At 46.7% G+C, this 12,299-nt stretch overlaps 1 protein-coding gene across 1 annotated transcript in view; it reads left to right on the top strand.

Moving 5' to 3' along the window:
• The window catches only part of Lpar3 (lysophosphatidic acid receptor 3), a 66,736-nt gene that overhangs the window by 18,137 nt on the left and 36,300 nt on the right, over positions 1 to 12,299 (top strand). The window contains exon 2 of the mRNA XM_021158195.2: positions 1,257 to 2,013. Within this exon, the coding sequence (XP_021013854.1) occupies positions 1,278 to 2,013 (736 nt within the window). The 5' untranslated portion in view covers positions 1,257 to 1,277. The remainder of the gene's footprint in view (positions 1 to 1,256; positions 2,014 to 12,299) is intronic.

The raw sequence follows: 12,299 nt of genomic DNA, 5'->3' as shown, positions 1-12,299 counted from the left end.
CACTTCATTTCCAAAGGGCAGATAGCTCAACACAGGTCTGCTGAGCCTGTGGTTTTTCAGTGGATGGATTCCTGTCTTGGTTGGTTTTTGTTTGTTTGTTTTGTTTTTTATTTTGTTTTGTTTTTATGAGGGTTCCCTTCCATTCTGAAGTTAGAATCTTGGCCTTCAACTCCAATGGTTTTTGACGGGATCCTTCATAGTTTTGACCACACGGAGCACAGACTGCTCGGAGGCCGAACACAAAGCACAGAGACATTGGCACCTGAGAGCCTTACCTTGTCTAGGCTCTCCTACCTTTGGGGTCCAAGAGGTCTTATGCTTAGAAGGCCCAGTGCCAGCCCTATAAGCCTGGTACCACAGTTTGGTGTCCCCTCTTCACACAAGTCTCAAGGGCTTGCCTTCACTTAGCAAGGGCATTGGGTTGGATATCTGCACAAACCCTAAATGTCAGAGACATCTGTCGAGGCCTCGTCCCTACCACCTGTGGGCCAGAGTGTGTCCTGGGAGCGGAACTGAGTTGAAGGGATAAAAGTTCACATTGGTGCCATTTAGAAGAGGGACCATGAGGAAGAAGTGAAGGAGAAGATAAGGGAGGGGGGACTGAGACCAAAGTCTCCATTCCTGCACCGTATGCTTAATAAGTGGTTGTAACCGTATCCTGAAATGAAATGCCGGTGATAGGATGATCAAGGCTGGAATTGGAGGGGTGGAAATCAATCTCTTGGTGAAGGCATTTGGCCACGGATGAGAAATCCAACACCATTATCTTGGCAAGAATATGCCTGGCATACCTGCCTGCTCTTAATGACAGATCAGAACTCAGAAATAAGAAACTTAGCCTGGATGCTACCAGCAGAAAACATTCATTAATGATTCCTGTTACACTGTTACTGTCACTGGTGCAGACTGGGAATCGTAAGTAAGACAGCACATTTGACATATGGGTGCTTCCTGGATCATCTGTCCGTTCATTCACTAAGCCACCTATTCAGTTACCTGTCGCGGGGGGGGGGGGGCGGAGGGGGAGGCGAGCAGAGCCTCTAGATCCTGGTGTGAGTTAAAAAGACACAGTTCCCTCCCGGAACTTTCAGCCTACCTGGGGAAATGATTTGCATGCAGGCCTAGCACTGGGGTAGGAGACCAGAAGTGAACTTACTGAAAGGAGTCACCTGGGGGAGGGGTGTCATAGAGGCAGTAGGTGGCTTAGCAAGTGACTTCGCCCAGAGTGATGCCGGTCTCCCTGTGTTCTTTTCCAGGAGGCACAGTTCTTGTCCACCATGAATGAGTGTCACTATGACAAGCGCATGGACTTTTTCTACAACAGGAGCAACACAGACACAGCGGACGAGTGGACAGGGACAAAGCTCGTGATCGTCCTGTGTGTGGGGACCTTCTTCTGCCTCTTTATATTTTTTTCTAACTCCCTGGTCATCGCTGCGGTGATCACAAACCGGAAGTTCCACTTTCCCTTCTACTACCTGCTGGCTAACTTAGCTGCTGCGGATTTCTTCGCTGGAATTGCTTACGTGTTCCTGATGTTTAACACTGGCCCGGTGTCAAAAACGTTGACTGTCAACCGCTGGTTCCTCCGCCAGGGGCTCCTAGACACCAGCCTGACTGCCTCCCTGGCCAATTTGCTGGTTATCGCTGTGGAAAGACACATGTCCATCATGAGAATGAGAATCCACAGCAACTTGACCAAAAAGCGGGTGACGCTGCTCATTCTGCTGGTGTGGGCCATCGCCATCTTCATGGGGGCCGTCCCCACACTGGGCTGGAATTGCCTCTGCAACATCTCGGCCTGCTCTTCTCTGGCTCCCATTTACAGTAGGAGTTACCTCATTTTCTGGACTGTGTCCAACCTCCTGGCCTTCTTCATCATGGTGGTGGTATATGTGCGCATCTACATGTATGTTAAAAGGAAAACCAACGTCTTATCTCCACACACCAGTGGCTCCATCAGCCGCCGGAGGGCTCCCATGAAGCTGATGAAGACGGTGATGACTGTCTTAGGTAAGCAGAGCCAAGTGAGCCATGGTTCCCATGCATGCAGCCAATCACATGGCAGACAGCAAATGTCCACTGTGTGCCAGGTATTCACTGTGCAGTCAGAAGGCAGCAGTGAAGAGATCAGACATATTCCCCACTCACAGAGCTCACGTTCTCATAGTTACGTGTGCTGATGGGGGCGACAATGCAGGCAGGACCTAGAAGATAAGTCTTGTGCTAAAAAATGTATCGAGCAGAAAGATGAGGTGCCACACAGTGTAGCCTGTGATTGCCAAAGGCATGTGATGTCGCGCATGGCCTTGGAGAAGGGCTGTAACGTGCTATTGAAGGGACAGCCTGGATCTCCGAGATGTGTCAGCAGACAGAAGATGCAGAGGGAGGGAAGATAAGAGGCCAGTCAGCCATCAGACAGAAGCCCTCTCAGGTTATGTAGGGCCATGCAACCTTAAGGACTTTGGTGTTTCTGGGTGAGGTGAGAAGCGACTGAAGGGTTTGGACCAGGGATTGACAACATCTGTCTCTACTGCTGCTTTGGGGAGATGCTGAGACGAGAAAGCATAGGAGCACAAACTGTGTTAAGAGGGCATCCTGGGACTCGGGGAGTTCCCAAGAGCAAGAGTGCAGTTGGAGGAGCCATCAGATCCTCAGTGTGCTTTAAAGATGGGGTTGGAGGGACCTGCCCAGCTCAGGATTATAAACATAGCACTTGGGTGGCCGCGGCAGGAGGATTATATAGAGTTCAAGTCTAGCTTGGGCAAAGAATGATGATACCCTTTCTCCAGAAGGTGGTGTGAGCGTGAAGAAATGATACCATTTGCCTTGATAATGCTGAGAGGAGAGGGGAAGGTGGAGAATGTGATTAAAGAAATAACGAAGATGGGAGAGGAGGTGCTACGGGGTGTGTGCGTGTGCTGTGTGTTTGTGTGTGTGTGTGTGTATGTGAGTGTGTGTGTGTGTGTGAGTGTATGCTGTGGGTATGAATGCTGTGTGTATGTATGTGTGTGTGTAAATGTGTGTGTGTGTGTGTGTGAGAGTATGCTGTGGGTATGAGTGCTGTGTGTATGTATGTGTGTGTGAGAGAGTGTGTAAATGTGTGTTTGTGAGTGTGTGTATGTGCTGTGAATGTGTGTGTTTGTGCGTGTGTGCTGTGTGTATGTGTGCTATGTTTGTGTGTGTGTGCTGTGTGTATGTGTGCTATGTTTGTATGTGCATGTGTGTGTGTGTATGTGTGTGTGTGTGTGAGTGAGTGAGTATGTGTGAGGGTCAGGAGTTTGGGGTCAGACTTGGTCAGGTTAAGATCCTTTCAGATATCTACATAGAGTGCAGATCCTGAACTCATGGGAAGAAGCTTGAATCATGAATCCAGGCATTTGTCCTGTGCTTAGAAGCCTTTGAGGGATTCTGCGGGGAGAAAATGGTCTTGAACTCCAGCAGACCACAGACTCTCACTTTACCCCGAAAGTGAACATAAGTGTGGTTGGCAGGAGGATCCATGGAGGAGCACAGGTGTAAGGCTTGGCCAGCAGAGGGGCCTCAGAAAGGACCTGGGCAATGAAGGCAGCCTGGGAGTCCAGAGTCAGCCACCAAGGAGAGGGAAGCAAGGTGGAGGCTCTTTGATCCCAAATACATAGCAACAGAGGATCAAGACTTCCTGTGGTTTATGTGGAAAAAGAAAAGTATTGCAGATTTCAGAACATGTTGGCTACTCAGTGTATGTGGTGTGGATAGAAATTACCATTATGTTTCTAGGACTTGAAGGTAGAAGATACCCAGGAAGATGGTTTAAAACAAGGGTGTTAAATAAGTAAGTATTTATGTAGTGCCCAATAGGTGCCCAGCATTGCCCTGAGTCACTTTTATGAGTGTTAATCTATTTCATCCCCATGGTAACTGTGGGAGACTGGTATTTTAATTATCCTGCCTCAGTCAGGTAGAGAAACCAGATTCAGGGCTTAAGCAATGTGCCCTATGTCATTTCCCTGTTGGTGGTCGGCTACGATACGGCCTCAAGAATGTACATACTTGATGCTGTCACCTGTAACAGGCAGTTTTGATTTGTTTGAAGTGTGTGTGTGTTTGTGTGTGTGATTGCATGTGTCAGGTTTCTGTGTGTCTGTGTGAGTGTGCAGGTGTACAGATCTCTGTCTCTCTGTCTCTGTCTGTCTGTCTGTCTGTCTGTCTGTCTGTCTGTCTGTCTGTCTCTCTCTCTCTCTCTCTCTCTCTGTGTGTGTGTGTGTGTGTGTATGTGTGTGTGTATGTCAGAGGCTAGCTTCAGATATTATTCTTCAGACACTGTTTTGTTTTGTGTGACAGTCTCTCAGGGGACTGGTGCTCACCAAGGAGGCTAAATTTCTGACCAGTAGGCTTTGGGAATCCACCTATTTCTGTCTCCTGAGGACCAGGATTACAGGTGGGCACCACCATGCTCTGCTTTTTAAATGTATATTCTTTGGCCCAGACTCAGGTGCACAAGCTTGCAAGGCAAGTTTTACCAACAAAATGAACTCCCAAGCCCTACTCAAACCTGTTTGTGTGTTTGCCGATATCTTTCCTGACCAGCCCTCTCCTTTAACCACCTCACTCTCCCTTTCGCATGTTACAAGTATATGGAAGGGCAAGGGTGAAGTTATCATTCCTTCCCGGGCACCACACAGGCTATTGACACTTCTGGTAAAGGCAGAAGGTTAGTGTGAAGAGGTCTGTCAGCGAGGTGAACTCGCCTCCTGCTTAGTTTGTAAGGCTGATTATTTGCTTGGCCATGAGTTCTGTGGAATTACCTGTCTGCTTGCAAGAACGCCCACCTCCGGCACTTTGTCTATACCACACAGCAAGAGGTAGAAAGGGCTTCTGTCCCCCAGGGAGTCAGGGAGGGTCTACAACCGGCACAGGCTTCATTGTCGTGTGTGAGTTTGCTGGCAATTATGGAAGAGTTTAGAATAAAGGGCTTGTGTGGTTTCAACAGGTGCGGTGTTGGGTAAGAAAAAAAAAAAACAGAATAAACAGTGAAATTGCCAAGCATAGGAGAAGTTATGGGATTCCAGTGTAACAGGCTGGGGAATTGGTTAGTGACAAGGGGACAGTGGGTGCTGAGGACCTCGGGAAGTTCCCCTGGTGGTGAGACAGAGGGATTTGGTGGAAGACAGGAAGTGAGGAAGAGGGAAATGAAACTGAAGAGCCAGGTAGTAACGGTTTAAGATTTCTAGCTTCTAATTTCTTTAATGGCAGACTTGGGGTCTCCAGATCTTTTGAAAGTTTTCTTTCAAGTGACCTGAAGCGCACAATTTCATCTTTTGAGGGTGATAAATTTCCTAATCTGATGTCGAATGGATGGCCTTTCAGTTCTTTCCAGGATGTAAGTAGCCAAAGAAATGGGAAAGGGAAAGGTGTGTGTATGTGTGAATGTGTATGTGTGGGTGGTGTGTGACCATGTGTGTGTGTGTGTGTCTGTGTGTGGTGTGTTTACTTGTATATGTGTGTGGTACGTATTTGCGTGCGTGTGTGTGGTGTGTATTTGTGTGTGTGGTGTGCTTATATGTGTGTGTCTGTGTGTGGTGCATGTATTTGTGTATGTGTGATGTGTGTGTGTGTGTATGTGTGTGGTGATTGGTATATATGTATGAGTGTGTGTTTGTGTCTGTGTGTGTTACAGAGAGAAATGCAGAAACAATGAAAGGATGAGTGAATGAAGCCAGTAGCCGACACAGGACAGTAGCCGACAGTAGCCGACACAGAATCATGGATTAACTGTGCGTAACGTAGAGCTTTTTCCATGAGAGCATCTCATGGCATCCCAGTGAGGAAGCTCTCAGATGCTACTCTTGTAAGAATTCAGTTGTCTAGCACAAATGTCTCCCAAATGATGGATATTAGAAAAACCGTCAGTTCTGGGGTCTACAGTCATAGTCACTGCTTCTCAGGATGTGGAGCTGGGGCACTTAAAACTGGCGTGTCTCTAATAGTTGTGTGATTTAGGTACTTAAATGAAAAAAAATGATAAACCTTAAGTAAGGAGTACTCATAGAGGAGTAAGTCTCAACGTCTCTAAGAAATGTTTTTGAAATATTAGAAAGTCAGTCTAAGCATTTACAAACAGTTCTAAGAGGCAAGTGGTGGTGTGTGTGTGTGATATGTATTTGTTTATGTGTGTGTGTGTGTGTGTGCATGGATTCATGAGCATTGTCTCACTTCCAGAGAGGAAATCGAGGAGGAGGAGGAGGAGGAGAGTCTTAGAAAGTCTGGGGTGTAGTCTGGAAGAAAAGGAAGAAATTATGTGTGTGAGAGAAGATATCTTAAGTGTGAGAAACAGCAGGATCAAAAGTGATGGTAGAGGGCTGGAGAGATGCTCAGCGGTTAAGAGCACTTGTTCTTGCAGAGGACCAAGGTTTGATACCTGCTACCCACATCGTGGCTCACAAGGATCCTGAACTCCAGTTCCAGGGGATCAGATTCCCTCTTCTGAGCGCTACACTCACCAGATACAAACATGGTGTGCCTAAGTGCATGCATGCCAGACATTCGATGCACATTACGTGGAACAAATAAATCTAAACAGTAACTCGTAACAAGGTGATGGTAGAAATACCCAAAGCTGCTGCAGCACAGCAGGAAGGGCCCAGGACTGCAGACCTTGCTATCCCACTGGAGAAAGAGTCCAACCGTGAGCCGGAACGGTTGGCTGTACTCTCAGTCGGATAGGAAAGTGTACAGGTCAGGGTCAGTAGACTGCTTCTTCAGGGTGGCGATGGTGGTGCTGTGAATATTGAATTGCCATGATTGGAAAGTCAGGGCAGCATCCTTTTCATAGTTCAGCAGCCCTGAGGCTGTGATGTACGCGGCTCCCTGACGATGGAGGAAGTTGCTCACTGGTACTCAGTGAGAAGACCTGGGAGACATACAATCGCTCCTTCCGAAGAGCACCAAGCCCTGCTTAAGGAGTAGTTTTGAAATCCTACTTGTCAACAACCTGATCAGCTGCAATAACCAACATACACACAAAACTGTATTTATTGTCAAACAACATACCACGTGATCTATGGGCACGGGGACCAGAAACCAGCTGGAATTTCTTCTGTGTTGCAATGTCTTACAAAACAAAACAAAAGGTGAAAGGCTTTGTGAACCTACGCTTTTAAAGTCTTCCAGGAGACTTCCTGTTCCGTAGGGTGATTCAGCGTGTAGGCTGCAGTCCATTAACGTACTCCAAGATAGACAGCTTATACTAAATAGTACCAAACCCTATACATACAGGTGAATTTATTGTATAAATTAGATTAGCAACAGGAACTGTTCAGAGCTCATCAACTTCAACATCTGCGTCTCTCCCCCCCCCCCCGCCCCCGCCTCCCTATTTAAAATAGTGCTTAATGGCGTCTCTTTGTCACATCAGTTGCCAGCATAAGTACTCTTGCCCTTTGGAGTCAGTGCTAACTAATGTAAGGATTCCCCAGCTAGAGCCGCTGTGACAGCCTGACCATGAGTTTAACCCACAAGTTTCATGGTAACTAAAGGAAGAGCGGGGATGTGCTGGACAGCTGTGTCCCGTAACGTTATGAGTTCTTTACTTCTGGAATGTCCTGTTTCATATTTCCAGACCATAGTTGATTATCAGCCACTGAAGATGAACAAAGAGGAGGTGGTGTGGCAAGACTGTAAGCGATACATTAAAAAAAACCCAATATCTAATAAGAAAGAAACACCAGCATGTATTGTATTTGATAGGTTTGAGCATCATGTACTAATCCTCGTGTGTGTGTGTGTGTGTGTGTGTGTGTGTGTGTATGTTTGTATGTTCTAACGTCTGATCTGCAATGCGTCTATCCCATGGTTTACGAGCAGGAATATTTGAAAAGCCAGGTCTCAAGGTCAAAGAGCTTGCTTTTCTCTCTTTGCCTCTTCTCTGTCTTTCTGCCAAAAAGCACATATGTGTGTATACAAATATATGTGTGTATATGTACATATATATGTGTATAACACACATATATACATACACACATACACATACACTCACATACAATATAATTGCTTAGGGCTGTTGCAAAGGCCTGTGATAACTACAACAAGAAGCTAGGGATTTTCTTCTTTCTTCTTCCCATCTCACATGGACTGGTGCGAGACACTCCTTTAGTCTCCTGGGACGTGCTACTTTAGACTTTGACGAAATTAATAAATGAGGAAACTGAGGTTTGGAGAAGTCCAGTGGCTTTTGAAAATCTGGACCTCAAAGAAGAGGAATCTAGGCTTGCTCACATGGTGCTTAGCCTCTAGTGGCTGTGGCCAAGGTGTGCCAGCAGAGTGGGCAGCGGCTAGAAGGAGTGTGCTGTCAGTGTTCTTGGTGTGACCAAATACTTGAGGAAGGAAGAGACCGATCTGATGCATGACTTTGAGGGGTGCAATCTGTGCTGAGGACAACGTGGTAGCAGAGTGGCCAGAGGCTGTGGCGGCACAAGTGTCAGGCTGCTTGCCCTAAGGAGCAGGAACACAGACAGAAGACAGGCGGCAGAGCTAGGCTATCAGCCTCAAGGTCTTCCCCAGAGACAGTGATTTCCTTCAGCAAGTCTGCACTTCCCAAGGGCTCCAAACTTCCTGAATTAGAGCCACCTGATGAAGCCCAAATGTTTAAACATATGAGCCCATGGAGGCCATGTTATAGTCAACAACAAATGGGTACCCAATTTTCCAACATGAGGAAGAGGCTGAAGGGAGCAGCACCTTAGTTCTTCCTGCCATCAGGTCACTGTGCTGTGAGCACTTCTGCTGTTGTTTCATGCGCTCTCCATAATTCGATGTAGATGCTCCAACAGACAAGCAAAACTAGAGCAAGGTCACAATGGCTCTGACCGTCTTCTGCGAGCTAACTGATCCACAGTTCTCAAACCACATGCTTGCCAAAGTACACAGAAAGAGAGAGGACTTAGAGCATGAGAGGGAATCAGACTTAATCCTTTGTGACTTTCAGGCTGTGTGACCCCGGGCAGTTTAGCTAACCTCTCTGTATCTTGGAATTTCCATCTGTCTGAGGAGTCAGTACCTTTGCTATGGGAAGGGTTCGAAGGTGCAAAGACACATGCTTAGAGAACAACTCAGTCAGCATTTGGTGCATAGTAAGTACTAGGAAAACATTAGCACTTCGTCTTAGAACTCAGTTTCACTTGGGAGGGGTTCATGCTATATTGAAGCAGATTGTCCTCTTAGCCCCAGAAATGCACCAAGCACCCTAGAGACAGAACCTGAGCCTTGCTGTTGGTGCCATGGTAGCGTGAGATTCTGGAGTATAAACAGGCAGTGATGAGGAGGCTGACAGAGCCACCTGAGAGCTGGTGAGTGGCATCCGTCTCTGTCACTGGAGGTCTGGAGCGTCTGCTGTGTTCAACACAAATTGAAAATCTTTACACTCACCTTGTTGATTTCTGTGAACTACCTTCTTCCTTCAGACCAAACTCTGTCAGTGACTCCTATCTCTGACAGATGACGTTAGCATTCATGACTCATTTTTATAACATTTATGACTACACATTTGTGTCATGCCATAATGACAGTCAGCCCAATAAGAGTCCTACAACACAGGGCCAGCATCCCGTGTGTACAAAATGTTCCTCATGACACATTGTCTCCCTCTTCTAGGGCCCCTTGTTTTCAAGGGTTCCTACCGCCATTTGTAGAATCGAGAGATCTGCTGGGTCTGAGAAAAACTGGGAACAGAACCCAAGCCTTTAACATTGTTCATGTTCTCCATCAGTGAAATGTCTTTGCTCCATTGGATATAAAGAAGAGAAGGTAGGGAGGTAGGAAAAAATAAAGGAGAGAAGAAGAGAAGAAGGATGGGTGCAGGCAGGCAAGCGTGTGAGTGCAGTGATGCCCATGAATAGACAAACACACATGCACATTCTCACATGTACACCCATGCACACACATACATGCATGTACACACATACACATTCACACATGCACACAATGTATATTCTCACATGTATACACATGCACATTCTCACATGCACACACATGTATATTCTCACATGTACACACATACACATTCTCACGTGTACACACATGTATATTCTCACATATACACACATGCACACACACATACATTCTCATATATATAGACATGCACACATACACACATATACACATACACATATATGCACACACACACACACACACACACACATGTAACATGTGCATACTTTAAAACAAAAAGACCAAAGAAGCAAACCAAGGTTATATGTTTTGTTCCAGCCCTTGTGGTCTCGCTTAGTGCTGATGCTCTGTGGCTCAGGAGCCTGAGTGCAGTGTTTGCTAACCGTGTGCCCCAGCAATCAAATACTCGAAGAAGAAAAGCATGCCACAGCATTGTCCTGTGGAATGGCCAGCTTGCTGTCGTTCATGACCTTTCCTCCAGTATCAGTGTGCAGGGGCAGGGACTCTCATCAGATGGCACATAACAAGGCACCAGTGTAGACCTGAGTTTGGGACATGTGTACTTTGTCTTGAGGTCATTGAGTAACTGTTGACCCGGATGCTTCCTGGTGCAATGGGACTCTGTGGGTTGGAGGAGACGTTTGTTCTCAGGCAGGCTGGGAACGAATGAGTGCCAAGACCCCTGAGCAGCTGCCCCAGCAATGTCACTGGGCTTGTCCCCTCCTGTATGTGTTCATTTCCCTATTAGTGTGATCAGACACCTAAAAGGTAACTAAGGAAGGCAGGATTTATCTTGCCTGTGGTGGCAGGCGTGTAAGGGTACTCACCCACATCTCAGAGGACCAGGAGGAGGGAAAGGAGACTGGCACTCGGGCACCTTTGGCCTTTCCACAGTTCATGGGATGGTGCTGACAGCATTCGGGAGATGTCTTGCCTCTTAGGAGATTCTCACCCCTCTGTTGATCCTCCCTGGAAATGCCATATACACCCAAGGGTGAACCGCATTGGTTCCGTAAGTGGTCCTTAATATAATAAAGATAGCAATTCAGATTAATCCTCCACACCCCCTTCTCAGGGAGTGCTAGGCACCAAGAAGGCCACCATGTCTGCCTTGTATCTCTGTGTCCCACTCTCTTCGGTACCTTCTCCTCCACAGCCTTGTCAGGAGTCTGTCTTCTTTTGCTTCTCGGCATGAAGCCGTTTGTTGTCCTGTTCCTTCTTTCTGTTGGCATCTCAGTGTTTCAGAAGCCTCTCTTTGCAGTCAGTTCAATGCTCATTCATTCAAAGCATACCCTCCCTCCAGGCCCATCGCAGCCCAGCCATCTCTGTCTGTTTCTTCCCATACTGCCCCAGGAGCACTCCTGTATTAAATACAGCCAGCATTGTAAATCCTCTTTCTTGCCCCTTCTTTGGGTTTGCCTCTGACATCTTGTTCTAGAAACCCGAGAAAGCTTCAGCTCTGAGTAACCATTGGGTATTTCCTGTGTGCAAAGGTTAGAAGCACATTTTACATTTTACCTTCTGAGGACAAGGTTCTGGGAAAATGGCACAGAGTCGCAGAACCCTGTAGTCTCCTCTCTGGGGGCTTGATTTCTCTCAATATGGTCACTACCCACCACTCAAGAGCCCTGCCCTCTTCAGGCTAATTTAACAGCTAGAGTATTATAATGAACACATGCTGGCCTGAGGTAGAATTTTGTCAAATTCACTTTAGCATTATAACGTTTGGAAAATTCAATAGGGGACTGCTGTGTTCAGCAGGAAACTGGAAGGAATCAAGAACAAAGGATGTCTTCTGGAGTCACAGCCCATCACAGATTGAGAGACCAAGATGTCTCAAATAAAGGACAGGAGAACCAAGAAGTAATAACTAGAGACACCTCAAGTGAACCCTCTTCCAGCTCCCACCTCTTTTCCTTGATTACCATACTGTTTCTGTGAGCTCTACAGTGTGTCAGAAAAAAATTCCTATGGCCTTAAAGAATCTCTAACTTTTAATCATGCTGGCTTAAATTCCACCTTGTAAATCGTTGTAAATAAGTACTGTGGTCAGAGCTCAGGGCTTCCTGGTTCCTTCTTGCTACAGCAGGTCCCAACCTCATATCTTGAAGCAAGTTACCTGTCTCAGAGGCCAAGTAACATGGATGCACAGGAGTCTAGTCATAGGGCTTGCCAAATAATTGTGGGCCTTTTATTTTTTCCCCTTGTAACGTTTCTCAAAAAGAAGAAGAGTTCAGCATCTGCATCTTCGTATTCTAAACATTTATCAACCGCCTCTGACGACCCGGCCCCTCCCTCAAGGACACTCTGTGTATGCCTTGTGCTAATGTTTTATGGTTGTCAGGGGAGGACGGAGGCTTATGACTCAACAG

Source organism: Mus caroli, unplaced genomic scaffold, assembly GCF_978045245.1.
Source record: "Mus caroli unplaced genomic scaffold, Mus_caroli_1 scaffold_3, whole genome shotgun sequence".
Classification (NCBI taxonomy): domain Eukaryota; kingdom Metazoa; phylum Chordata; class Mammalia; order Rodentia; family Muridae; genus Mus; species Mus caroli.
The sequence above is the reverse complement of the archived record's forward strand: the minus strand, read 5'-3'. Positions and strand labels throughout refer to the sequence as shown.